This window comes from Gopherus flavomarginatus, chromosome 22 (assembly GCF_025201925.1).
Source record: "Gopherus flavomarginatus isolate rGopFla2 chromosome 22, rGopFla2.mat.asm, whole genome shotgun sequence".
Taxonomy (NCBI): Eukaryota; Metazoa; Chordata; order Testudines; family Testudinidae; genus Gopherus; species Gopherus flavomarginatus.
Window position 1 is genome coordinate 18,502,836 of NC_066638.1, and position 26,792 is coordinate 18,529,627.

The 26,792-nt window shown below is 47.6% G+C and overlaps 2 protein-coding genes across 3 annotated transcripts in view; one reads left to right on the forward strand and one right to left on the reverse strand.

Moving 5' to 3' along the window:
- The window catches only part of THEMIS2 (thymocyte selection associated family member 2), a 58,267-nt gene extending 55,007 nt beyond the window's left edge, over positions 1-3,260 (forward strand). Inside the window, exons 5-6 of the mRNA XM_050932322.1 lie at positions 257-434; positions 2,428-3,260. Of these exons, the coding sequence (XP_050788279.1) occupies positions 257-434; positions 2,428-2,528 (279 nt within the window). The 3' untranslated portion in view covers positions 2,529-3,260. The remainder of the gene's footprint in view (positions 1-256; positions 435-2,427) is intronic.
- A 4,143-nt stretch (positions 3,261-7,403) lies between these two features.
- On the reverse strand, positions 7,404-26,792 carry RPA2 (replication protein A2). Of its 2 annotated transcripts, none has more exons than XM_050932390.1 (10): positions 26,676-26,792; positions 20,821-20,924; positions 18,033-18,134; positions 17,775-17,888; positions 14,984-15,058; positions 13,521-13,634; positions 11,126-11,128; positions 9,987-10,094; positions 9,426-9,520; positions 7,404-8,108 (listed from the first exon to the last, which is right to left on the reverse strand). In XM_050932390.1, exons 1-10 carry the CDS (start codon positions 26,767-26,769, stop codon positions 8,024-8,026), a joined length of 894 nt encoding a protein of 297 aa, XP_050788347.1. In that variant the 5' UTR covers positions 26,770-26,792; the 3' UTR covers positions 7,404-8,023. The 2 variants fall into 2 exon arrangements, with proteins under 2 accessions (XP_050788347.1, XP_050788346.1); XM_050932389.1 differs by having other exon boundaries at positions 26,670-26,791.

Below are 26,792 nucleotides of genomic sequence, written 5' to 3' on the forward strand. Positions count from 1 at the left end.
CTAAGCAGCAGAACACAGAAGGAGCTGGGAAAGAAGGGGACCTGTGCAGAGGTTGGGGTCCTTGCTGATCACCCCACTTCCCTGCAGAAATTCTAGCTGAAATCCTGCCCCCCGGCTCTCTGGTGTCCATTTGGGACTGGATTTTCTTGGCAACTTTCCTATGGCTTGTAGTCCACACACCCTGCTACCAGCATCTTCAACAGACTGAGCTACAGCCTTTTGTTTTTAAAATCCATCTTGTTGCTCTTCCCATTAGCCACTGCCCCCTTTGTCCAAGTTGAAGTGCACACCCGAGAAGTCTATGCTGCCGTCCCCCAAGCCTAGGAATGCGAGGAGTCTCTCGGCTGTCCGGAGTTCCCCGAATGAGTACTCACCACATCAGATTGGCTCACAGATGGCCCCCAAGCCTAAGAAACCCTTCAAAGAGGCCAGAGGTGAGACTGTCCAATAGACTTGCGGCTGTAGCACTAAAGATGAAAAGGAAGTGCGCAGCATGATGCACTGTGGCAAAATTATTAGGACTAATCTGATGAAGCTAAGGGAAAACTACTGGGCTGTGATATGGTGGGGAGGGATAACTCAGTGGTTTGAGCATTGACCTGTTAAACCCAGGGTTGTGAGTTCAATCCTTGAAGGGGCCACTTAGGAATCTAGGGCAAAATCAGTACTTGGTCCTGCTAGTGAAGGCAGGGGGCTGGACTCAATGACCTTTCAAGGTCCCTTCCAGTTCTAGGAGATGGGTATATCTCTCTTAAAATGGTGCCCCCATTGCTTGGGATGCAATGTTGGACACAATTTTAAAAAGGCAAGTGGGAAATAATTACTTGCTTCCAGCTGTGGGAGCCAGGAGCTGGAGAGGGGGTCTGGGAGCATTGACCACTGCAGGGGCTGGGAATTTTGCTACTAGGGGGGTTTCCCTTGCCTCTGCAGCATCAACTTTCTGGCTCCTATCAGCCTGCATAGAGATTAGATTTGACCAAGAAATGGAAAAATCACTTTTCAAAACACTGGGCCATTTGGAATTTCTTCCTGTTTCAAAAGGTTCAAATGTTTAAATTGTTTTACCAAAAAATTTGAGTAGTCAGAAGTTAGTTCTCCCCCTTTTTGCCAGTGAGTGCAATGAAATGAATGCGGTCCAAAGTTTTCCTCACACAGTCCTTTTTTCCAATCTGTATTGTTTCAAATCTTCAACTTTGGAAAAGTTTCCAAGTAACAGAATGACAGTTTCATTTCTCCTTTTGTCTCTTGGTAACTTTTCTAAAGTTGGGGAAGGTTTGACAACTTACAGAGAAGAAAAGGGAGAAAAAAAAATTCTAGACCTTATTCATTCTACCACGTTCAGCAACAAACAAACAAACAGAGTGAGAAAGGAGGAAAAAAACCTGGTCTCAAAAAAAATGATTTCAAAAATTAAAATTCAAATTCAATTTGAAAAGAAATTAGATTACAATTTTTGTTTAGAACATTTTTGTTGACAAAAATTAAATTTTTCATGGGAAGATATCGTCGGTTTTCCGAAAACATCATTTTCAGCAGGAAATTTTTGATTGGCTCTAGAGTCAGTGATATCTGTGTTTGAACATACACAGTACTATAAAATGCATATCGGTACTCTAAGAAAGCATGGCCTCGGCATCTCAAATTGGGCACCCAAAATTAGTTGACCATATAACAATTTTGGCCTTAACTATGTGTAAAACAGGAACAATACCCACCCACCAGCCCCTCACCTCACTGAGGCTGTCCAGGCAAGCAACCTTAGTTTTGATGCTTTCTAACTTTCGAGTGCTCAATTTTTCAACTTTCATATTCTTTAAAGTTTTAATATAATGTAAGAAGAAATCAAGCCATCTCAACTCAGGGAGCACACGCAGCAAGGGGTAAACCTCATGCCAGTGCACATAAAGAGAAGTAGGCTACAATCATAAAAACAAATCTCATGCTTGAGGATGTGAACTGATCTCTGCAGGGACTGGAAAGGATGTGCCCTCCCACTAACAGCACCCTAAAATTGGCTCTAGGTTCACTGAACTGTTTTGTTTGTCATCCCCCTCAAAGCATCAGATACTGGCCACTGACAGAAGCCAGACACCAGTCTGGTTAGGTCATTGGTCTAATTGAGCACAGCACATACTGTGTTCTTAGCAACATGCAAACACACTATATTGCCCATTGCTTTTTATGCTCTTGCTCCTGGCCTTTTGCTGTTAGTCACCTTTGCAGTGTTGTATTCAGATAAAAGTATTACTCTTGCATTGCAAGGCCTCTCAACACTGGCAGGGAAGGAGAAAGAGAGCCCAAGAATCTGCCTCTCTAAAGGGTTTCTATAGCCTGTACCTCCCTAGTATCTTAGCACATGGAGTCATCCAGGGCATTCCAAATGCTGTCACAGCACCTGCATGGTATTCTCTTTCCTCTTCCTTTTAGATGCGAATGTCAGTGATGGCTCTGAGCATGACTATGAACTAATTGATGATGACCTTATAAAAACAATCGATAAAATGCAGAAGGCTGTTCTTCACTACTAGGACTCCGGCCTACAGAACATGACAAGAAGCCAGCCTACGCCAAAGCCACTCTCAGTTCTTAAACTCAGAGATGAGCACTTGCAAAAGCCAAATGCAGCACTGAGTCCCATGAAGTGGCTTCCAACTGTCTTCACCAGTGCAACCTGAAGAGACAGCTGGGTTCCAGCAGTCACTGCTCCCCTATGCTGCAAGCAAGCCTGCACATTCAGAGACCTGTCCTCTATGTACTAAAGCAGAGGGCTGGTTTTATTGGTCCTATTGTTGGTGTCACTAGGCATAAATCTAGGTAGCTCAGGAGGGTGGACGATCACGAGTGCCAATGAAGCCCTCCTGCTCAGGCCTCAATGAACCATTGTTCCTCCATGTTAAACACTTCGTGTAACCTAATGTACTAATAGCTGCAAAAATGTAGTGTTAGTTTTCGGTTGTAATAGCCAGTTCTCTGCTGTAACACGCTGAAGCGAGCTCAAGGTCGTTTCTGAATACTGTATACATGTCTCGGCAGCGGAGAGGGGGGAGGAAGGGGGAAGACAAAAGATTGAGAAAAGATACTGTAGCTGGATGGGAAAGGAGAGGGGAGTGAGAGATCAGCTAGTCAGCACGAAAAAGTTCTCAGAAAGCAACTGGGATATAAAAGGAGGAAACTGCTTGTGTTAGGTGTGCAGGATTTGGGATTGTTATTTCTCCCTTGCACCTTATTTGAGCTCAAATAAATTTGGTTGTTTGCTTCTCCCCCTGGTGTGTTGATTGGCGCTACGCACTCTGGGCAACGAACCCCGCTGTTGCTTGCCTCGGGCACCCTGTGCCGGCAACACTATGGTAAGCTAAACGCTGTCCTTAGCTGTGTAGTTTGGAACCAGGGTTGCTGGAACAATTTGTGTAGTGGGGGGTGCCAAGAGCCATTGAATCAAACTGTAAATTCTGTTTGAGAGAGGAAACACTTCAAGTCTACGCGTGCTGCAATACCCCCAGCTCCTATGTTTGGAGCCCCTGGTTTACACTGGTGTGCCAGGACAGATAGGCGGGTTAACAAACAGTCTCTCCAATAATTGCCCTAGCAGGCAGAGTCCCAGTATTCAGGGGAGTCTCCCTTCAGTAACTGAGATGTGTGGATTCAGCTCCTCTGAACTCTGATCTACACTTTTGAGCTAAGCAGAGCAAAGCTGATCCTGCATCAGCATGCCAGCTGGGGGATGGTCAGGGCATGCTGCTCTCCTGCACCTGCTCTAGGACATTTCAGAAGTGACCCCCAAGACAATATACTTGGGGAACGGTTTTAGTACTTACCCAAGGGATGCACCATGTTCTTACCCCTGTATAAACCTGTATACCCCATTGTAAGCTTCTGGGATGTGGTGCTAGTGCTAGAGCTTGCTTTCTGCATTTACACTTGATCTGAATCACCTTAATTCAGAGCTGTAAGGAAGGCGTTGGAAACACAGCACCCCTGGCAGGGCCGTCCTTACCTGTACGTGGCTGCATGGGGCACCATGAAACTTGGGGCACTAAATTTCCTGGTGCCCTGCACAGCTGCGTACTGCTCCAGCCCCAGCCCCAGCCCCAGCCCCGCTCCTGAGAACTGCAGCAGGGCAGGGCCTGCACTCACCAGTGGCAGAAAGGGAAGGTACTCAGCCCCAGCCAGGCCCCCAGAATAGCTAGGAACGGCCCTGACCCCTGAAGCCTCACCTGTGTGCACTCACACACTGAGGAGGCCCATAGGCAGTCATCTACCAGTTGGCAGGCAGTGCTTGAGTGATCTTTCACCCTCACTGCATGGATAACAAACACTCTTCTGCAGCTGCTGCATGCTGTTTTGGGTGTGGTGTAATATTGTAGGTCATCTGGGCAAGCCAAAGCTTTCAACCCTGTGTGCCTAAAGTCAGACTTAATAGAAGCAGCTTCATTAAGGAAGGTGCTGAGCAGCTCTCACTCCTGTCAGTGGGATTTGTGAGCAAATGGCCCTGCTGAAAATTAGGCTACTTTGTTTAGGTGCCTCACTATGTATTTAGAAACCTAACTTTAGGCATCCAGGTTTGGCAATGTAAGCCTCAGAATATCTCCTCCTGTGCAAGAATCAGTACAGTTGCCAGCATACAGTGATCTGGGTTAGTTACAGTTTGTTTAGCATATTTTGTATAGTGCAGTGCTGGCTACAGCTGGGACCCACACAGATTGCTCACACATTTACATAATTGGAGAGGTTGCCCTGGCTCTCTGAGGACACAACGCAAACACCAAGGCACAATGTCCTATGGAGAAACACTTTGAGGGCTGGAATTAAACACACTCTACAGCTCCAGCTGAACTCATTTCTCCTTTTGAGAACACTGTAAAAAGCTGCAGTTGTGAACCCCCTCCCCCATTACTTTCAGTGATTTGCTGGTTTGTCTCAGCCATTTTTAGACAACCAGAGGCTACATCTTTCCTCACAGCTGGAGATAACTGCTGCTAACATTCCACCTGTCCTTCAGCTCACAGGGTACCCTGTGCCCATGAGCAAGCCTGTTGCCCTGTCTTCCTTTGGCCTGCCCAGTGTGATGCTTGTGATGACCCTGCTGCGCCCTTGGTCTTTGGCTTTCATTTATAAGGTGGCAAAAAAAACCAAACAAAAAACAATAAAAAGTGTCATAATACAACCCCAGCAGTTTTATTTAAAGTTTAGAAAAATATCTTGAAGCCTCGGGATCATTATTCTCTATGCAACAAAATGCATCTGTCACAAAGTGCATCAAGGGAGAGGGAAGAGAAATAATTGCATGGCTTGTTTGATTTTAATGGTACAAAAATTGAGGTTCTTCAATGGCAGCATCATGCAGTGCAGGAGAGCACTTCCCCTCCTTTCACAACCCCCTGAAATCTGAACACAATGCAGGCATGACAAGCTTGGTGGAAGCAGGGCTGGAAGACACCAGCTGACTGCTTTGAGAAACGGGTAGAAATAAGATTCTAAAGAGATCTGAAACCTAACCCCTCCATCTGACTGAAAGCAAGGTCCTTTTGCTATTCATCCAGCCAAAGGGAGGATTATACTCTGTAATATGACTTTAACAATGGCTTTGTGGAGCTCCACATTTATTCTTGTCTACTCTCCAGCAGGTCTGCTCAGTTTGTCAGCCAAAGATATTTTTTTTAAATCTATAAAAGCATACTGGGATCTGGAGCTAGGTGATAGGGCAGAGGGTCTCAGAGCCCAGGCTCCAGCCCAAGCCCAATTTTTTAGCTCAACAGTCCAAACTATGCACCTGAGTTGGCTGAGACCCAGCACTGTGGGTTTTTTATTGCACTAGCTTGATTTTCATACGTCTACATTGCATCACTAGAGTCCATACCCCCAAAACTGCTAGTTATACCTGTACATCACTTGTCCTCAAAATTACACCCTTGGCCACAGCTCTGCTGCGACAAGAACCTGAAGAGAATATTGCATTCAGTGGGCTTGCACAGGTGTAATGGAGCAGAATCTGAAGACATTAGAGGGCAAAGCCAGTTCTGTTGATGTGTGAACAATAATCCAGCTCCAGCTTCCAAAGCTGGACAGCTTCTGCAGTACCAAAAGAGCAGTAAAACCTTACTCTCATTTACATATAAAAAGACTACATAGAAAACATTAAGATTGCAAACTGAAGCAACTGAAATGTAGAAGTGCCAGATTTAAGGTTGTTAATTATAATCCAGCTCCAATCATGCTGCCCCCCCCCCACCTTTTTTTTTTTTAATCACAGGACCCCTGCCTCATTTAGTGCACTGGACAGATGTTGCTCAGATACTCAATCAGGGTTATGTACTGAAGGAAGCTACAGTCTGTAAGACCCCTACCTTGTCTGTTGCAGAAGCTGGAAGGTGGTAGTAGCAAATAAGGCAGGGGACTCATAGTTAAAGCAGCTGAATGCTAACCTGGAGAATGACTCCATTCCCACCTCCACCAGATTGCTTATGCTGGGCAAGTCACTTAAACCAAACTTCTCCTAGAGGGTCACTGTGTGTTCCTCATGTTCTGGGTGCCCAACAGGAGATACATGGGACCTGCCAAGCACTCACTTTTGCTACTGAAGTCAGTGAGAGCTGGGAATATATAAAGTGCTAAAAAACCCTAAGCACTCAGAAATAAAATCAGGCTCTGCGCATCCAAAGTTGGGCACTTAATAATTTTGGCCTTAAACTCAGCCACAGTTCCCCATCTAAGTTCTTTAACACTCAGTAATCAGTGCCACACAGGTGCTACAGTAATGAATGCCATAAAAAATGCCCATGGGAAATTTCTTTTTCTGTGCAGGGTTTGGTGTACAGTAAATAAGCATGAGGTCCTACACTGAATGAGGATAAAAAAATACTGACTAGGAACCCATACAGTGGGCATCATTCACTGAATGAGGCATGGAACTTGTGGAAAAAAATATAAAATGGTCATATAAGTAGTTATGATGATGCACAAGCACAAGGGGGCTGAAGCAAAGTTTATGTAGGCAACCTTAATTCTGGCATTACCTAAATATCAGTGCTTTATTTTTGCAACCTTATTTTTATTTTAAAGTAGGAAATTATTATTTTTAAAAGAGAAAAAAAGTTCTACATGATGAACTGTGTAGTGAGCTCCACATGGGTCATCAGCAGAATTAGGACTTCTGAAGTTATCTTTGTTTTTAATAAAGACAAAAATCCTGGAGTGTTACATTTAGTTTCTGACCTTTCTATGGTATTCACATTTTTTGTGAAAGTTTAACCCTTTAAAAAAAGTTTACTCCAAAGGCTTTATGCATTTGCCTTCACAGGAGGAGAAAGTACAGGATCTGTTTATTCAGTTCAGGGAATATACCAGGGGTAAGTTCCATCAAGGTGGAAGCTTTTCTGCCTTTGAGAATGCCCGCCACAAGCACATCCATCCCAAACTAAAAAGCTTTATTGGAATATCAAAAGTTTCATTAACAGGATCATCCTGTAATACAAATATAGATGTAAGAAGTACAGAAAGTAGACAACTATTCTTAAGCACTGTACCTCGGCAGGCTCTCTAAGAATATCCCACCTTTAATTCATAAAGAGGCTGAAGGCTGGCCAAGCTGAGAAGCCATTTCAGAACAATCTGCCAGTAACGAGGCTGGGCAGACCCACTCCCCCCCACCCCCTTACCAGTGGTGCTATATGAGATGGATACTAGATGAACAAAGGCTCTGAAGTTTCCAGTTCTTCACACGGAGGTCATTTCTCCCCTGAAAACCTGGTTAAGCTTTAGTGTTACTGTCTCATTATATTATTTGAGTCTGCTTAGGGGAATACTTTGCTGCTCTTGCTTTGCTGCTCTTTATTTTGCTGCTCTTGCTTTGAGAATTCTGGATGCTCACAGAGTAACTGCGGCTTTCAAGGGATGTAAGTAGCAGAGATCACCTTCTGCAGAGAAAAGCTTGGTAGATATGTACACATAGCACTGTAAGTGCAGCATAGATTGATGCTTGCATGGAACCAAACCCAGCAAGTTAGGGCAACTTTCAGAAGCACCTTTATTCAGCATCTGTAGATTTATAGTGATCGTCATCCACAGTGGAATAGATGTGTCCCTCACTGCTAAGAAATTCAACCGCTTGCCTGAGGAAGGAAAAACAACCATTTCATTATTGACAGCTTCTTTCTGGGGAGCATGTCCTCAGATCATTGCCACTGCTCTCCTCCAGCATCTCATGCAAATGCTTCAGCAGCCCTTTCTCCACAGGAAGCCAAATTGCTCCATGTGTCAAAGGGAAACAAAGTTATTTAGGATGAGCACACACCTTCCCAAGGGAAAGCCTATGTGGCCCACCCAATAGCTTCCAGCCCCTGCCAACTATGGGAGAAAAACACCACCACTTAACATTGTTCAGCTAGAGGAAATAGCTATGGCTGCCTGTTGCAAAATGAGATGGGACACAGAAAATGGCAAGATCTAAAATGACATGCTGAGCCTCAGCACCTTCCCAATACTCAGGGAGGCTGGGTTGGGGTGGGGTGGGGGGGCGGAAGGATAAGAAGCCAGTCCACCCCAGTGAATTCTGCCTGATATCCAGGGTATGCAAAATGGGCTTCAAATTCAGATATGTAACAGAAACAGACACATTGCCCATACTACTTTCAGTCACAAGTAACTTACACAAATATAAAAACAGTATTATTACAAGCTGATACAGCTCATCGGTGTCCCACTCAACTCCAACTACTCAGCTCATCTTTCTGAAGTTTTAAGAAATGTTTAGATCTGGGTTGACATCAAGCATGAGAAACTGGTCAGCGTGAAAGGAAAGTGTGGGAAGATAATGGCTCTTGCTCTATGTAAATATGGAGGGAGGGAAGGGCAGGGGGTGCAATATTGTGTGGCAGAGGAGCCAGGGAGTGCACAGTAAGTACACATTTCAGGATATCAAACTGTTTAAAGACGGTGCTGTTCTGTCTTGGATAAACTCATCCCTTTCTGAGAATATTCCTAGATAAGTTGAGTTTTTAGCAAGATCTCTGGAATTCACCTTTAAGCCTGTTAAGTCCTCAGATGAAGTCATTCTGTGACAGCTGCCTGCTAACAGGCACCTCTGTTTTAGAGAAGTCTTTTCAAATTAACCTCTATTGTAAATAACAGATGTGAGTGAGTATCCCACCAATACCTTGGTGATAGAATTAATCTGTGTAGCAATGCACTATATGCTAAGGAAAATGCAGATTCTTGACCTGAAAGAATTAATGGGATCTTTGCCCCAACATTTACTACTGTTCCATCCATTAAGATACATGAGGCAATATCTGGAGTCCCAGCACTCCTGCACCCTACAGCAAGACAGTGCATTTCTTTATCTCACTCTCTATTTGTCAGGTACAACTAAGTAGGTTCAGGGAGGACAGCTTTGGTTTCCAGAACATCCTTTGTTTCTATATACTTACTTGATTGTTGTCATATTGATGTTATGTAGTTGGGATTTCAGCTCCTTCAGGCTCAAGCCTTCTGCATCAGGGCAGCTTTTAATCAAATTTAACACCTGACAAAGAAAGAAGTTACAGACATGGTTAGCAGTACACTCAGGAGCACAGCAGACTCCTCCATTTCATGTTCCCACAGACTTAGGTAAAAAACTCCAGATAGCATTGCCTCCACTCCATGGATATTGCTTTTACTGAGCACAAATGTATTCGTTCCATTTGCAGAATGCTTGCAACTTTTCCTGTTACTGGAGGATGACATATTCCTTCCACAGGGAGAGCTGAATTCCATTTCTAGTTACAGTCCATGAGTCTGCCACAAGTTTAGCACTACTTACTATCTTCAGGTTATGGCTGAACTCCCACCAGTCAATGGAAGGGTTACAAAAAAGATGGATAGAATATGACCTTTATGTAATAACTAAACTTTGATTTGTCCTGTATCACATTGCATTCGACATCACTCAGTGTCCATGCATCCTGATCGCTGTATTACTGTAAAGACAAGTTACTGTTCACACATACCTGACTCTGATGTGCTGTAAGTCCATTCACTGGCACATTACTGCCACATCCATAGCTTGCCATATCACTCATCCCAAAGGAGCCCAGAGACTGAGGCATTTTTGATGTCTAAAATTACAGAATAAAACAGCTGTGGTCACAAGCTACTTCAAGGCCACAGTAATAATACAGAGAACATATAAGAACGTAAGAACGGCCATACTGAGTCAGACCAAAGGTCCGTCCAGCCCAGTATCCTGTCTACCAACAGTGGCCAATGCAAGGTGCCCTAGAGGGAGTGAATCTAACAGGTAATGATCGAGTGATCTCTCTCCCGCCATCTATCTCCACCCTCTGACAAACAGAGGCTAGGGACCCCATTCCTCATTCATCCTGGATAATAGCCATTAATGCACTTAACCTCCATGAATTTATCTAGTTCTCTTTTAAATCCTGTTATAATCCTAGCCTTCACAACCTCCTCAGCCAAGGAGTTCCACAGGTTGACTGTGCACTGTGTGAAGAACATCCTTCTATTTGTTTTAAACTTGCTGCCCATTAATTTCATTTGGTGACCCCTAGTTCTTACATTATGGGAACAAGTAAATAACTTTTCCTTATTCACTTTCTCCACATCACTCACAATTTTATAGACCTCTATCAGATCCCCCCTTAGTCTCCCCTTTTCCAAGCTGAAAAATCCTAGCGTCTTTAATCTCTTCTCATATGGGATCTGTTCCAAACCCCTAATCATTTTAGTTGCCCTTTTCTGAACTTTTTCTAATGCCAGTATATCTTTTTTTAACTGAGGAGACCACATCTGTAGGCAGTATTCAAGATGTGGGCGTACCATGAATTTATATAAGGGCAATAAGACATTCTCTGTTTTATTATCTATCCCTTTTTCAATTATTCCTAACATCCTGTCTGCTTTTTTGACTGCTGCTGCACACTGCATGAACGTCTTCAGAGAACTATCCACGATGACTACAAGATCTTTCCTGATTAGCTGTATCTAAATTAGCCCACATCATATTGTATGTATAGTTGGAGTTATTTTTTTCCAATATGCATTACTTTACATTTATCCACATTAAATTTCATATGCCATTTTGTTGCCCCATCACTTAGTTTTGTGAGATCTTTCTGAAGTTCTTCACAGTCTGCTTTGGTCTTAACTATCTTGAGTAGTTTAGTATCACCTGCAAACTTTGCCACCTCACTGTTTACCCCTTTCTCCAGATCATTTATGAATAAGTTGAATAGGATTAGTCCTAGGACTGACCCTTGGGGAACATCACTAGTTACCCCTCTCCATTCTGAAAATTTACCATTTATTCCTATCCTTTGTTCCCTGTCTTTTAACCAGCTCTCTGTCCATGAAAGGCTCTTCCCTCTTATCCCATGACAACTTAATTTACATAAGAGCCTTAGGTGAGGGACCTTGTCAAAGGCTTTCTGGAAATCTAAGTACACTATGTCCACTGGATCCCCCTTGTTGACCCCTTCAAAGAACTGTAATAGATTAGTAAGACACTATTTCCCTTTACAGAAACCATGTTGACTTTTGCCCAATAAGTTATGTTCTTCTATGTGTCTGACCGTTTTATTCTTTACAATTGTTTCAACTAATTTGCCCAGTACTGACGTTAGACTTATCAGTCTGTAATTGCCAGGATCACCTCTAAAGCCCTTTTAAAATATTAGTGTTACATTAGCTATCTTCCAGTCATTGGGTACAGAAGCCGATTTAAAGGACAAACCATAGTTAATAGTTCCGCAATTTCACATTTGAGTACTTTCAGCACTCTTGGGTGAATGCCATCTGGTACCAGCGACTTATTACTGTTAAGTTTATCAATTAATTCCAAAACTTCCTCTAGTGACACTTCAATCTGTGACCATTCCTCAGATTTGTCACTTACAAAGGATGACTCAGGTTTGGGAATCTCCCTAACATCCTCAGCCATGAAGACTGAAGCAAAGAATTTGTTTAGTTTCTCCGCAATGACTTTATTGTCTTTAAGTGCTCCTTTTGTATCTCAATTGTCATGGGGCCCCATTGGTTGTTTAGGAGGCTTCCTGCTTCTGATGTACTTAAAAAACATTTTGTTATTACCTTCTGAGTTTTTGGCTAGCTGTTCTTCAAACTCCTTTTGGGCTTTTTTAATTACATTTTTACACTTATTTGGCAGTGTTTATGCTCCTTTCTATTTACCTCACTAGGATCTGAGTTCGACTTTTTAAAAGATGCCTTTTTACCTCCCACTGCTTCTTTTACATGGTTAAGCCACAGTGGTTCTTTTTTAGTTGTTTTACTGTGTTTTTTAATTTGGGGTATACATTTAACTTGGGCCTCTATGGTGTCTTTGAAAAGTGTCCATGCAGCTTGCGGGGATTTCACTCTAGTCACTGTACCTTTTTATTTCTGTTTAACTAACCCCCTCATTTTTGCATAGTTCCCCTTTCTGAAGTTAAATGCTACAGTGTTGGGCTGTTCTTCCCACCACAAGAATGTTAAATATTATATTATGGTCACTATTTCCAAGTGGTCCTGTTATAGTTACCTCTTGGACTAGATCCTGCACTCCACTCAGGAGTGAATTGAGAATTGCCTCTCCCCTTATGCGTTCCTGTACTAGCTGCTCCAAGAAGCAGTCATTTAAAGTATCGAGAAATTTTATCTCTGTATTTCATCCTGAGGTGACATGTACCCAGTTAATATGGGAATAACTGAAATCCCCCACTATTATCAAGTTCTTTATTTTGACAGCCTCTCTAATCTCCCTTAGCATTTCATCATCACTATCACTGTCCTGGTCAGGTGGTCGATAATAGATCCCTACTGTTATATTCTTATTAAAGCACTGAATTACTATCCATCGAGATTCTATGGAACATGTGGATTCATTTAAGATTTTTACTTCTTTTGAGTCTACATTTTCTTTCACATATAGTGCCACCCCCCCGCACAACCTGTTCTATCCTTCCGATATATTTTGTACCCCATAATGATTGTGTCCCACTGATTGTCCCCAATCCACCAGGTTTCTGTGATGCCTATTATATCAATATCCTCCTTTAACATGAGGCACTCTAGTTCACCCATCTTATTATTTAGACTTCTAGCATTTGTGTACAAGCACTTTAAAAACTTGTCATTGTTTATTTGTCTGCCCTTTTCTGATGTGTCAGATTCTTTTTTATGTGAATGTTTCTCGTCTGATCTGGCCCATACTTGACCCTCTTCCATCCTCTCCTCCTGACTAGAACCTAGAGAACCTCCATCAATAGACTCTCCTCTAAGAGAAGTCTCTGTCCGATCCAAATAGAGTGATCCCAAATAGAGACTACTGGAAGTTGGCTGTACCACAGTGGCAACAATCTCTCTGGGGAAGCCAGGGTGACTGCATCATGATCACAGCAACCTCCTACTTCCTGAAATTATCTATGCTGCCACATTAAACCCCACTTCCTCCAAGAACCTCTCATGGAGACATCCTGGAACATTGTTCTGTATAAGAGCTGGAGCAGAGAAGAGATACAAGGACATACCATGATGCTTTTTCTGAGGACCATATGTGCGTTGACGATTTCCAATAAGTGTGTGGTGAACTCATTCATATCTTCCAGGGGCATGATCTTAAATGCTACCAGGCTCTTCTTATTCTTTTGGAGAGGGAAAAAAAGCAATTGGAAAGATTACAACACTAGGAACATATTTAATATGTCTGTAAAAACACATTGCAACTATAGCCCTAAAGAGCAGAGGGACAGTGATGGGAACAGTGTTTCTTTCTATAAAATCAGTGACAAAGTTATTGAAGTTAGCTCTAATCTGAAACTTCCCCAGGAACAGATTCACATTATGTGAATGTGTCAGACCTTCATGGGAGTAATTTCTCTCAAAGATATACCACCACACCAACCCAATAGCACTATACAGACAAGACGGCAGTGGCTGTCCACAGCAGAGAATCCTGGAAAGTCCTGTATATCAGTGCCCCTTTAAAAGCAGTGTTAATATTATAGAGAGAATTAGAACTCATCCTCTTTTTAAAGTTGTATTAATGGAGGAGCAAAATAGTGCCTTTTCTTTTAGGACTAGATGATAAAGACAGAGTCAGAAGTTTGAGGGGGAAAAAATGCACAGCTTACTTTCAAGCAAACTAGTATCTGTACTGTGCTTTACATATACAGTGCCATATAAGTGCTTATTATGTTACTGAAATAATGACTGTTCAGCTCCTTTCTTCAGCTGCAGTCTTGCTGAGGCAGGGACCATGCATCTGTGTGGTGCCTAGCATAATGGGTTCCCCAGTAACCTGACTGGAGCCTCCGGGCATTACTATATACAAACAAAAGCATCATATGAGTGACATTATGAGAGGTCAAAGTGATGCTGAGAGATTAGATATTGGAGCAATTACTTAGTCAGTAGAAAACAACTTGCTGAGCCATGCAGCATGACTTTGAAGGTTCTCTTCTCTCTCTTGCATTTGGGAAGGGGACAGTTTGAGAGGATAGATTTTCCCCTGATGTTTACTACTGCAGATACAGTGGCAGGGGTCGGTGTATCTAGTTACCTACCTGTGATAAAAATGAATGGTGTTCATGTCATGTTGGATGGTGATATGTTTGTTGATATGAATTGTTATCAGGGCACCTGGAATGGGCATCTATTAATGTAACATTTGTAAGAAGGCAGAATAGTTAGTAACCAAGTTGGAAACAGATTCCTGAAGGCAGGCATTGGCAGTGCTGGTAAGTGACAAGGTTTGTCTAAAATTAAAATGTTGCCTCTGAACTGTGTTTCACCAGCGACCTGATCAAGCCCCACTGAAGCCAATGGAGCTGCTATAGACATGGGTGGAACACAATCAGGTTCCCAAAAAGGATGCAACAGAATCCCTAGGCAGGCTTTATTAGAAACAGCAGACAGGGCGAACCAGGCCTTCAGCAATCACTTCAGCCTCGCTATTTAGAAGTAGTCATACAAGTAAAGAACAGCATTCTACCTGGAATGATCGAAGATGACCAGCCACTTTCACGTAAGTTCCTGGGGGCACCACAACATTTTCACTCCCTGCCTCCTTACAAAGAGAAGGGGGGAAAAAAAGATTTGCTTGGTCCTTCTAGTTCCTTTCTCAGTTATTAGTAAAATCAAGTTACAAAAAGAGAGACACCCATCTTTTTTAAAAAAGCCACACATTCCTGTTTGGAAGTTTTCTTACCTACTGTTGTTCCAAGTAACCCTAACGATCACTGCAGCTTTAACAGTAGGAGAAAACATACTTCTCTGTTTACATTGTGCATCTCACAGAACTTTGTTTAATCAGTTACACTATGTCCATACAGTCAGTTTGCCCCACTTCAAAGGTCCTTCGTACAGCAAGAGAAAAAATGTTTTGTACAAGAAGATGAATTGTACAGCCATATACATTGACTGGGGGGTCTTGGGGCAGACATAAAACCGCCTTTTATTCTGCTGATTGCACTTCAAGTTTACAGCGTCTAACTGTCTCAAACTTGCTCACCTTAGCTAGGTATTGCCTGTAGTTATATGTTGTAACTTCTCTTTTAAATATCAGTTAATGACAGCCTGCATTACTCTACCGGTATGCGAGAGTCTAAGGAAACCAGAGACATGTCTAGTTTAAGATAAAGTGGTTTCAGGATAGAGAGGGATTCCATCTCTTCAAATGATAAGCTTAGTGCAGTGGCTCTCAACCTTTGCAGACTATTGTACTCCTTTCAGGAGTCTGATTTGTCTTGCATACCCCAAGTTTCACCTCACTTAAAAACTACTTGCTTACAAAATCAGACATAAAAATATAGAAGTGTCACAGCACACTATTACTGAAAAATTGCTTCCTTTATCATCATTTTTACCATGTAATTATAAATCAATTAAAATATAAATATTGTACTTACATTTCAGTCCTCTCACGAAAAGCCAAAGACCCAACACCCTCTCAGTTATACCCAATCAGGCAAAGTGGGAATTCAAATTTGTATCTCCCACATCCTGAATGAGTGACCTAGCTACTGGGTATTCTGGGACAGATGGACACACACACACCCAAGCCTGGAATATTCAGTGTATAGCATACAGAGTAGTATAAACAAAAATCATTATCTGTATTAAATTTTAGTTTGTACTGACTTTGCTAGGGTTTTTTATGTAGCCTGTTGTAAAACTAGGCAAATATCTAGATGAGCTGATGTACTGCCCAGTACCACTATGAATACCCCTGGTTGAGAACAAAGTGGCTTAGTGTATGTGAGAATAGACAAGTAGCTCGTCAGTGTACATGTTTTAGGCTTGCTTAAGCACAGCCATGCATGACACCAGCAGGCAATCAAACTAAGTCCCCAGAGGCACCAGGAGTGTTTATTTTTTAAAAAGGGGAAGAGGAAGACGTGCTCATGGTGTTCAACGCTGACTTCTTCAGTTTGGTTAAGGAACAACATTCTTTAAGAATCTTGCCCCATCATCAACATCCTGAAGGACATATACTACAATGTTTGGAGTCCAAGAGAATAATTCCCCAGGAACACGAAATATTTTTGTGTGAAGGATGCTCTTCTAGATTTACATAGGTCAGATAAAATACTGATAACAAGTCTCTTTTGATACAGTCAAATTATCCACTGGGGGATCTAGTCTGTTTTCAGAACACAAACAGCTCCCATGCAATAAGTATATGCAGAGAAGGAAAGCAGACTCTATAATAGAATAGGTAAAAGAGAATTTTCCAGTGCTTAATAGACCTATTCAAAGGAAGTATTACTAAGAAGTACCTCAGCATATCTGGAATCAGATCAGGCATTTGGGGCCCAGGCATTGCAAGGATGGACTCCTAGATCTCTGCTACTTAGTGGAATTCTCAGCCCTGAGTTAGACACCCAGGCTTCTCACATCTTGTATGGAGAGTTACACAATTAAGAAAGGGATTCTCAGAAGCCAACAAGCTGAGCAGGGAGATGTCTAAGCCAGCCAAGAGTGAAAGACAAAGGAAAGAGGCAGGGCTTATGGCCCAGAGAGAAGCACCTGTCTCCACTCAGGATTCTCAACCATGAGCTCTCTCCTGGAGTTAGGCCCGCAAGCCAGGTCAGCCCTTTCACAAAAAGCCAGAGAGACAACACCCTCCCTGTTATAACCAATAGTGGGAGAGTCAGGGTCAATTCCCTGCTTCACATCAAGCAAAATGGGGATTCAAACTTGTATCTCCCAGGTCCTGACTTAACTGGGACAGATGGACACACACACCCAAGCCTGGAACATTCTTCACTTGCTTCTGTCCCCATCCCACCCCCAGTCTTTTGTGAGCGTTAAGACATACTCTGAGCACACTAGCCAGACTGGGCTCCTCTGGCAAGATGGGAGAAAACCTAATTTGAGAATCGCTCTGGGGTTCTGGCTTGAACAAGGGGCTCCGAGCTGCTCATTAGTGTCAGGACTGGGTGGCTTTGCACATGCTCATCAGCGGAAACATAAGCACCTACAGGGTTAGGCAGCAGCTGGAAAATAGTTTTGAGAATGTTGGTGGCACTTAAATGGTGGACATGAGTTCCTAGTATCTATGGGAACCTGGGCCTTAGGTGTCTTTTCAGTTTAAAAAAAAGCAGTCACTGAGATATTTAATTGAGTTTAAAACTTGTGACATCAGTCTCTAGTCCTGCTGGTTAGCTATACTATGGTCTCAGTTTACATTTACAAGGTAAATACTATTTCCTCCATCATTCCTGGACAGAAAGTATCAGAATTCATACTTATCTCAACCCTAAACCCCAGTTGGTACTTACATCAGTATCAACCCACTGTCTGACATCCATCGGGGCTGCAGTCATATCATCTATTTTATAGAGGATGTTGGTTGGTGCCTTCTCTGCCTGTCTGATTATCCCCATGATAACAACCTGCATTGGAAAAAAAAATGAGATCAGTTTACTTGGGAAAAAACTTAGGACCAAAGTAGTTTAATATTTAACACTTACACACAACCACTTTCCCTCCCACCTATTTGCACAACAAATACCTACTCAGCAGCCCTTTTCACTTACCTGAGAGATCTCTACTTCTCGGATCTTGAATGTCTCATCAATCTGCTCAGCAGCATATAACTGAGACACTGTACATGGCACAATATTCTGAGAACGGGATCGCTGCAAAAGAGAATTTAAAGAAGACTGAAAATTTCACCTTTTGATCTTTGAAAAAAAACAAACAAACCAGAACTAGAAATTTTATTTTTCCACAAATACACTTGTTAAAGTCTTAAGTTAGGTACTAAAAGCACTTTTACCTGAAGACTAAGGCTGTATCTCCATAACCTTTATATGTTTCTTATGAAGTCAGCACAAACAAGTAACACTATTCTAGTTAATTCTCAGCAAAGCAATATAGATCATAAGAATATAAGACTAGCCACACTGGGTCAGACCAAAGGTCCAGCTAGAATCATAGGGTTGGAAGGGACCACAAAGGTCATCTTGTGAGTCTAACTCCCTGCTAAGATGCAGGATTTGTTATGTCTAAACCATCCAAGACAGATGGCTCCAGCCTCCTTTTGAAAACCTTCAGTGCAGGAGCTTCCACAACCTCTCTAGGCAGTCTGTTCCATTGTCCTACTGTTCTTACAGTTAAGAAGTTTTTCCTGAGATTTCATCTAAAACTGCTCCGCTGCAGTTTAAACCCATTGCCTCTTGCCCTGCCTGCTGTGGCAAGAGAGATCAACTGTTCAACTTTTTATGGCAGTCTTTCAGGTACTTGAAGACTGCTATCATGTTTCCCCTCAATTTCCTCTTTTCCTAACTAAACATACCGGGTTCCTTCAGCCTTTGCTTATATAACACCTCTCTGATCATCTTTGCTGCTCACCTCTGGATCCTTTCCAGTTTCTCTACATCCTTTCTATACATTGGTGACCAAAACAGGACACTGTACTCCAGCTGAGGCCTAACAGAGGCCTAGCCCTGAGTAGAGCAGTACCATCACCTCCTGTAATTTGCATGCTATGCCTTGGTTAATGCAGCCTAAAATTGTATTTGCTTTTTTTGCAACAGCATAGCATTGCTGACTCATATTGAGATTGAGATGTTCAAAGTGATTTACAAACATGGAGGCCATGTCAGCATTATGATTTTTAACTGAGTCTGCGACCAGTTAGTGCCACAGGCAGCTCGAACCATGGTTTGAGTTCACTTGTTAGGATACAGATATTCAGGCCTGTCTGCAAAGGCCTATACTTTAAGAATTTAGGTGTATTCTTATCACTAAGCTAGTTATAGAGGTCTAAAAGAAAGAATCAAAATCACTGTGTCTGTGTAAGGGCCTTCTCTTACTGTGACATTCTGAGCCCTGTTTTCAGGCTAAGGCCTTCGGCTAAGCAGCAGAGGCAGTCATAAACTGGGAAGCGTATGGTCACATTCTCACATTCCAAACCAGTTACACTGAAATAAGGTGCTATTGGGCTGTTAGGAATACAATTCTGTCCTGATATTCCTATCCCTAAAGAGGGAAGAGCCCCTAAAAGATGTAAAAGGAAACTTAGTTTGATAGCTGGGATGTGAAATCCTCATTTCTGTATTGTTCTATCACTGTAGTCTCCCCATCCCTATTGTTTGTATAATCTCTGGTTCTGTGATTGTTTCTGTCTGCTGAATAATTAATTTTCTTGGGTGTAAACCAATTAAGTTGGTGGGCTACAATCGGTTAAATCATCATGTTAGGATTGGTTAGTTACATTTCAGTAAAATGACTGGTTAAGGTATAGCTAAGCAGAACTCAAGTTTTACTGTATAGCCTGCAGTCAATCAGGAAGTAAGGGGGGGAACTGGAATCATGTTTTGCTAAGGAGAGGGGGAATGGGAACAGGGACACAGGCAAGACGCTGTGGTGTCAGAGCTGGGAAGGGGGACACTGAGAAAGGAAACTGGACTCATGCTTGCTGGAAGTTCACCCTAATAAACATCCAGTTGTTTGTACCTTCAGACTTCGGGTATTGTTGCTCTCTGCTCATGCAAGAAGGAAGTGAGAGGGTGAAGGAATAAGCCCCCTAACATCACTCACAATTGATACTCTTAGGAATCACAACAGTTAACTATGTGCTGCCCCTCCCAGTGGTCTTGGCTGGCACACGGTTGTCTTCCTCAACCAAGGGATAACATTGGGTTTGTTTGTTACTGCCTAACTAAGTTTGTGTAACAGAGTTGGCCTGTCTTCCTTCTTCCTTACAACTTTCCCTATGCACTCTTGGTATTGGTCCAGGTGCATATCCTTCATGCTTCATTATCCTCTGCTGAGAACATATGGGATAGCTCTCCTGGTTTTCCCTGATACAAACACAGTAGGCAACATGATAGGTGTTGAGACAAAGGAGTATTTTATACATTCTTTTGTTGTGGAGATAAAAACGCAGAGTGGACACAGCTCAGCCATGTCTGATGTAACCAAGTCAGTAGTCATAAAATGATAGTTGCAGCTATAGCACAGCGGCACAGTTTAATTAAGCCACAATATCCTGTTAATAAGGTAAATATCTATTCTGAGTGGGGAAACCAAAGTAGAGTATATATAACTTGCCCAAACTCACAAAACAAATCAGAGGTAGCTCCTAGACTGTTGTACTCCTCCCATCACTGCTTCCCAATTAAATGATATATTGGGAAGTTTGTTCCTAACACTGCACAATTTGTTCTGTGCTAGGAGAGGTGTAGATAATCCTTCTCATTCTCATGACAAGAATGTAGAGACCAAAACCCCCAAGGGGAGCTCCTGAGTATGACCAGGCACTTGTGGGCTAAGCCCAACTCTCCCAAACCCTTATCTGGACTAGGAAGCACTACATACCTGTTTCTTTTCTCCTTGGGTGGCTGCAGGAGATCCAAACCCACCTGGGGACTGTGAGTATCCTCCACTAATTGAAGCCCCTCCATAGCCACTCTCAAAGCCACCTGGGGGAGAGGGGAAAATTAAGGTTAATAACACAGTGCTGCCAACCCCAAATGTTCAAAAGTCACAAGTTACACCCAAAAAAGGCATTAAATTGGCTTCAAATAAGACAAAACATAGTAAAAAAAAGTTATTTACATTATAATTTTTGAGCTTTTGGGGTCATAATTTTAAGTGTTTTGCAGCAGATTTTCATATGTTCACATAACTTGAGCAACTGGAGCTTTAAAAAAGCTCCAAATGTTATTAGACTTGTGATAAAACAGTGAGCGCTGGCACCATTGACAATAAGCCTGCTCCACAGCCAGAAATAACATGAGACTCCGCACTGGAGCTGAGAGGATTCCATCAGGAAAGACAGGAGGAGAATACCCCCAACCCTTGCTCCCCAGCCTCCTGAATACTCCCCACCCCCAACCCTTGCTCCCCAGCATCCTGTATTTTTAACCTGCACCCAAGTCCAAACCCAGTCACAGCTCAGAGAAGGCACCAGAACGCTGAGGTCATGGGGATTCCAGGCAGCAGGCCATGGAGAAGGGCGGCATCACGGGGGTCAGCAGCCTGGGCTCAGCCACGTACAGGCACCTCACAAGGGAGAGACACATACCCGCCCGCCAGCCCCACAACTAGGAGAGCGGAACCCACTGCCTGCCCCACCACATCACTGCCTCCTGCAGCCCACCACCCACGCTCATCACCCTATTCCCTCCCCTCCTGCCAGCTCCTCGCACACTTCATTGCTCCAACTCTTCCCCCACTAAACCACCTCATCGCCCTGCCAGCCCCTCCTCCAAATCACCCCAGCCCTTCCCTCCACTACAGCACCTCGCTGCCCTGCCAACCCCTCCCCCACATCACTCCAACTCTTCCCCCACTACACCACCTCCCCGCCCTGCCAACCCCTCCCCCACATCACCCCAGCCCTTCCCCCCACTACACCATCTCACTGCCCTGCCAGCCCCTCCCCCACTACACCACCTCGCTGCCCTGCCAGCCCCTCCTCCAAATCACCCCAGCCCTTCCCCCCACTACACCACCTCGCTGCCCTGCCAACCCCTCCCCCACATCACTCCAACTCTTCCCCCACTACACCACCTCCCTGCCCTGCCAACCCCTCCCCCACATCACTCCAACTCTTCCCCCACTACACCACCTCCCCGCCCTGCCAACCCCTCCCCCACATCACCCCAGCCCTTCCCCCCACTACACCATCTCACTGCCCTGCCAGCCCCTCCCCCACTACACCACCTCGCTGCCCTGCCAACCCCTCCCCCACATCACTCCAACTCTTCCCCCACTACACCACCTCCCCGCCCTGCCAACCCCTCCCCCACATCACCCCAGCCCTTCCCCCACTACACCACCTCGCTGCCCTGCCAGCCCCTCCCCCACTACACCACCTCGCTGCCCTGCCAGCCCCTCCTCCAAATCACCCCAGCCCCTCCCCCACTACACCACCTCGCTGCCCTGCCAGCCCCTCCCCCACTACACCACCTCGCTGCCCTGCCAGCCCCTCCTCCAAATCACCCCAGCCCTTCCCCCCACTACACCACCTCGCTGCCCTGCCAACCCCTCCCCCACATCACCCCAGCCCTTCCCCCCACTACACCACCTCCCCGCCCTGCCAACCCCTCCCCCACATCACCCCAGCCCTTCCCCCACTACACCACCTCGCTGCCCTGCCAACCCCTCCCCCACATCACTCCAACTCTTCCCCCACTACACCACCTCCCCGCCCTGCCAACCCCTCCCCCACATCACCCCAGCCCTTCCCCCCACTACACCATCTCACTGCCCTGCCAGCCCCTCCCCCACTACACCACCTCGCTGCCCTGCCAGCCCCTCCTCCAAATCACCCCAGCCCTTCCCCCCACTACACCACCTCGCTGCCCTGCCAACCCCTCCCCCACATCACTCCAACTCTTCCCCCACTACACCACCTCCCCGCCCTGCCAACCCCTCCCCCACATCACCCCAGCCCTTCCCCCACTACACCACCTCCCCGCCCTGCCAACCCCTCCCCCACATCACTCCAGCCCTTCCTCCCACTACACCATCTCACTGCCCTGCCAGCCCCTCCCCCACTACACCACCTCGCTGCCCTGCCAGCCCCTCCCCCACATCACCCCAGCCCTTCCCCCACTACAGCACCTCGTCGCCCTGCCAACCCCTCCCCCACATCACTCCAGCCCTTCCTCCCACTACACCATCTCACTGCCCTGCCAACCCCTCCCCCACTACACCACCTCCCTGCCCTGCCAACCCCTCCCCCACATCACTCCAACTCTTCCCCCACTACACCACCACCCCGCCCTGCCAACCCCTCCCCCACATCACTCCAACTCTTCCCCCACTACACCACCTCCCCGCCCTGCCAACCCCTCCCCCACATCACCCCAGCCCTTCCCCCCACTACACCATCTCACTGCCCTGCCAGCCCCTCCCCCACTACACCACCTCGCTGCCCTGCCAGCCCCTCCCCCACATCACCCCAGCCCTTCCCCCACTACACCCATCTCGCCGCCCTGCCAGCCCCTCCCCCACATCACCCCAGCCCTTCCCCCACTACAGCACCTCCCCGCCCTGCCAACCCCTCCCCCACATCACTCCAACTCTTCCCCCACTACACCACCTCCCCGCCCTGCCAACCCCTCCCCCACATCACCCCAGCCCTTCCCCCCACTACACCACCTCCCCGCCCTGCCAACCCCTCCCCCACATCACTCCAACTCTTCCCCCACTACACCACCTCCCCGCCCTGCCAACCCCTCCCCCACATCACCCCAGCCCTTCCCCCCACTACACCACCTCCCCGCCCTGCCAACCCCTCCCCCACATCACCCCAGCCCTTCCCCCCACTACACCATCTCACTGCCCTGCCAGCCCCTCCCCCACTACACCACCTCGCTGCCCTGCCAGCCCCTCCTCCAAATCACCCCAGCCCTTCCCCCCACTACACCACCTCGCTGCCCTGCCAACCCTTCCCCCACATCACTCCAACTCTTCCCCCACTACACCACCTCCCTGCCCTGCCAACCCCTCCCCCACATCACCCCAGCCCTTCCCCCCACTACACCACCTCGCTGCCCTGCCAACCCCTCCCCCACTACACCACCTCGCTGCCCTGCCAGCCCCTCCTCCAAATCACCCCAGCCCTTCCCCCACTACACCACCTCGCTGCCCTGCCAACCCCTCCCCCACATCACCCCGGCCCTTCCTCCCACTACACCATCTCACTGCCCTGCCAACCCCTCCCCCACATCACTCCAGCCCTTCCCCCACTACACCACCTCGCCGCCCTGCCAGCCCCTCCCCCACATCACTCCAGCCCTTCCCCCACTACACCACCTCGCCGCCCTGCCAGCCCCTCCTCCAAATCACCCCAGCCCTTCCCCCACTACACCACCTCGCCGCCCTGCCAGCCCCTCCCCCACATCACCCCAACCCTTCCCCCACTACACCACCTCGCTACCCTGCCAGCCCCTCCTCCAAATCACCCCAGCCCTTCCCCCACTATAGCACCTCGTCGCCCTGCCAACCCCTCCCCCACATCACCCCGGCCCTTCCTCCCACTACACCATCTCACTGCCCTGCCAACCCCTCCCCCACATCACTCCAGCCCTTCCCCCACTACACCACCTCGCCGCCCTGCCAGCCCCTCCTCCAAATCACCCCAGCCCCTCCCCCACTACACCACCTCGCTGCCCTGCCAGCCCCTCCTCCAAATCACCCCAGCCCTTCCCCCACTACAGCACCTCGTCGCCCTGCCAGCCCCTCCCCCACATCACCCCAACCCTTCCCCCACTACACCACCTCGCTACCCTGCCAGCCTCTCCTCCAAATCACCCCAGCCCTTCCCCCACTACAGCACCTCGCCGCCCTGCCAACCCCTCCCCCACATCACCCCAGCCCTTCCCCCACTACACCACCTCCCCGCCCTGCCAACCCCTCCCCCACATCACCCCAACCCTTCCCCCACTACACCACCTCGCTACCCTGCCAGCCTCTCCTCCAAATCACCCCAGCCCTTCCCCCACTACACCACCTCCCCGCCCTGCCAACCCCTCCCCCACATCACCCCAGCCCTTCCCCCCACTACACCACCTTCCCGCCCTGCCAACCCCTCCCCCACATCACTCCAACTCTTCCCCCACTACACCACCTCCCCGCCCTGCCAACCCCTCCCCCACATCACTCCAACTCTTCCCCCACTACACCACCTCCCCGCCCTGCCAACCCCTCCCCCACATCACCCCAGCCCTTCCCCCCACTACACCACCTCCCCGCCCTGCCAACCCCTCCCCCACATCACCCCAGCCCTTCCCCCCACTACACCATCTCACTGCCCTGCCAGCCCCTCCCCCACTACACCACCTCGCTGCCCTGCCAGCCCCTCCTCCAAATCACCCCAGCCCTTCCCCCACTACAGCACCTCGCTGCCCTGCCAACCCCTCCCCCACATCACTCCAACTCTTCCCCCACTACACCACCTCCCCGCCCTGCCAACCCCTCCCCCACATCACCCCAGCCCTTCCCCCCACTACACCACCTCCCCGCCCTGCCAACCCCTCCCCCACATCACCCCAGCCCTTCCCCCCACTACACCATCTCACTGCCCTGCCAGCCCCTCCCCCACTACACCACCTCGCTGCCCTGCCAGCCCCTCCTCCAAATCACCCCAGCCCTTCCCCCACTACAGCACCTCGCTGCCCTGCCAACCCCTCCCCCACATCACTCCAACTCTTCCCCCACTACACCACCTCCCCGCCCTGCCAACCCCTCCCCCACATCACTCCAGCCCTTCCCCCACTACACCACCTCGCCGCCCTGCCAGCCCCTCCCCCACATCACCCCAGCCCTTCCCCCACTACACCCATCTCACTGCCCTGCCAACCCCTCCCCCACATCACCCCAGCCCTTCCCCCCACTACACCACCTCGCCACCCTGCCAGCCCCTCCCCCACATCACCCCAGCCCTTCCCCCACTACACCACCTCCCCGCCCTGCCAACCCCTCCCCCACATCACCCCAGCCCCTCCCCCACTACACCACCTCCCCGCCCTGCCAACCCCTCCCCCACATCACTCCAGCCCTTCCCCCACTACACCACCTCGCTGCCCTGCCAGCCCCTCCTCCAAATCACCCCAGCCCTTCCCCCACTACAGCACCTCGTCGCCCTGCCAGCCCCTCCCCCACATCACCCCAGCCCTTCCCCCCACTACACCACCTCCCCGCCCTGCCAACCCTTCCCCCACATCACTCCAACTCTTCCCCCACTACACCACCTCCCCGCCCTGCCAACCCCTCCCCCACATCACCCCAGCCCTTCCCCCACTACACCCATCTCACTGCCCTGCCAACCCCTCCCCCACATCACCCCAGCCCTTCCCCCCACTACACCACCTCGCCACCCTGCCAGCCCCTCCCCCACATCACCCCAGCCCTTCCCCCCACTACACCACCTCGCTGCCCTGCCAGCCCCTCCCCCACATCACCCCAGCCCTTCCCCCACTACACCACCTCCCCGCCCTGCCAACCCCTCCCCCACATCACCCCAGCCCTTCCCCCCACTACACCACCTCCCCGCCCTGCCAACCCCTCCCCCACATCACCCCAGCCCCTCCCCCACTACACCACCTCGCTACCCTGCCAGCCCCTCCCCCACATCACCCCAGCCCTTCCCCCACTACACCACCTCGCCGCCCTGCCAGCCCCATCACCCCCGCCAGACCCTTCGCCCATCGCACCCTCACCGTGACCGCTCCACATTACAGCTGCTGCTGACACCCCGCCAGGCGCGCTCGGCTCCAGCTGCAAACAGCTCCTCTGCGCGCCACAAGCAACCATCCAGTCAGGGAGCCCGACACTCA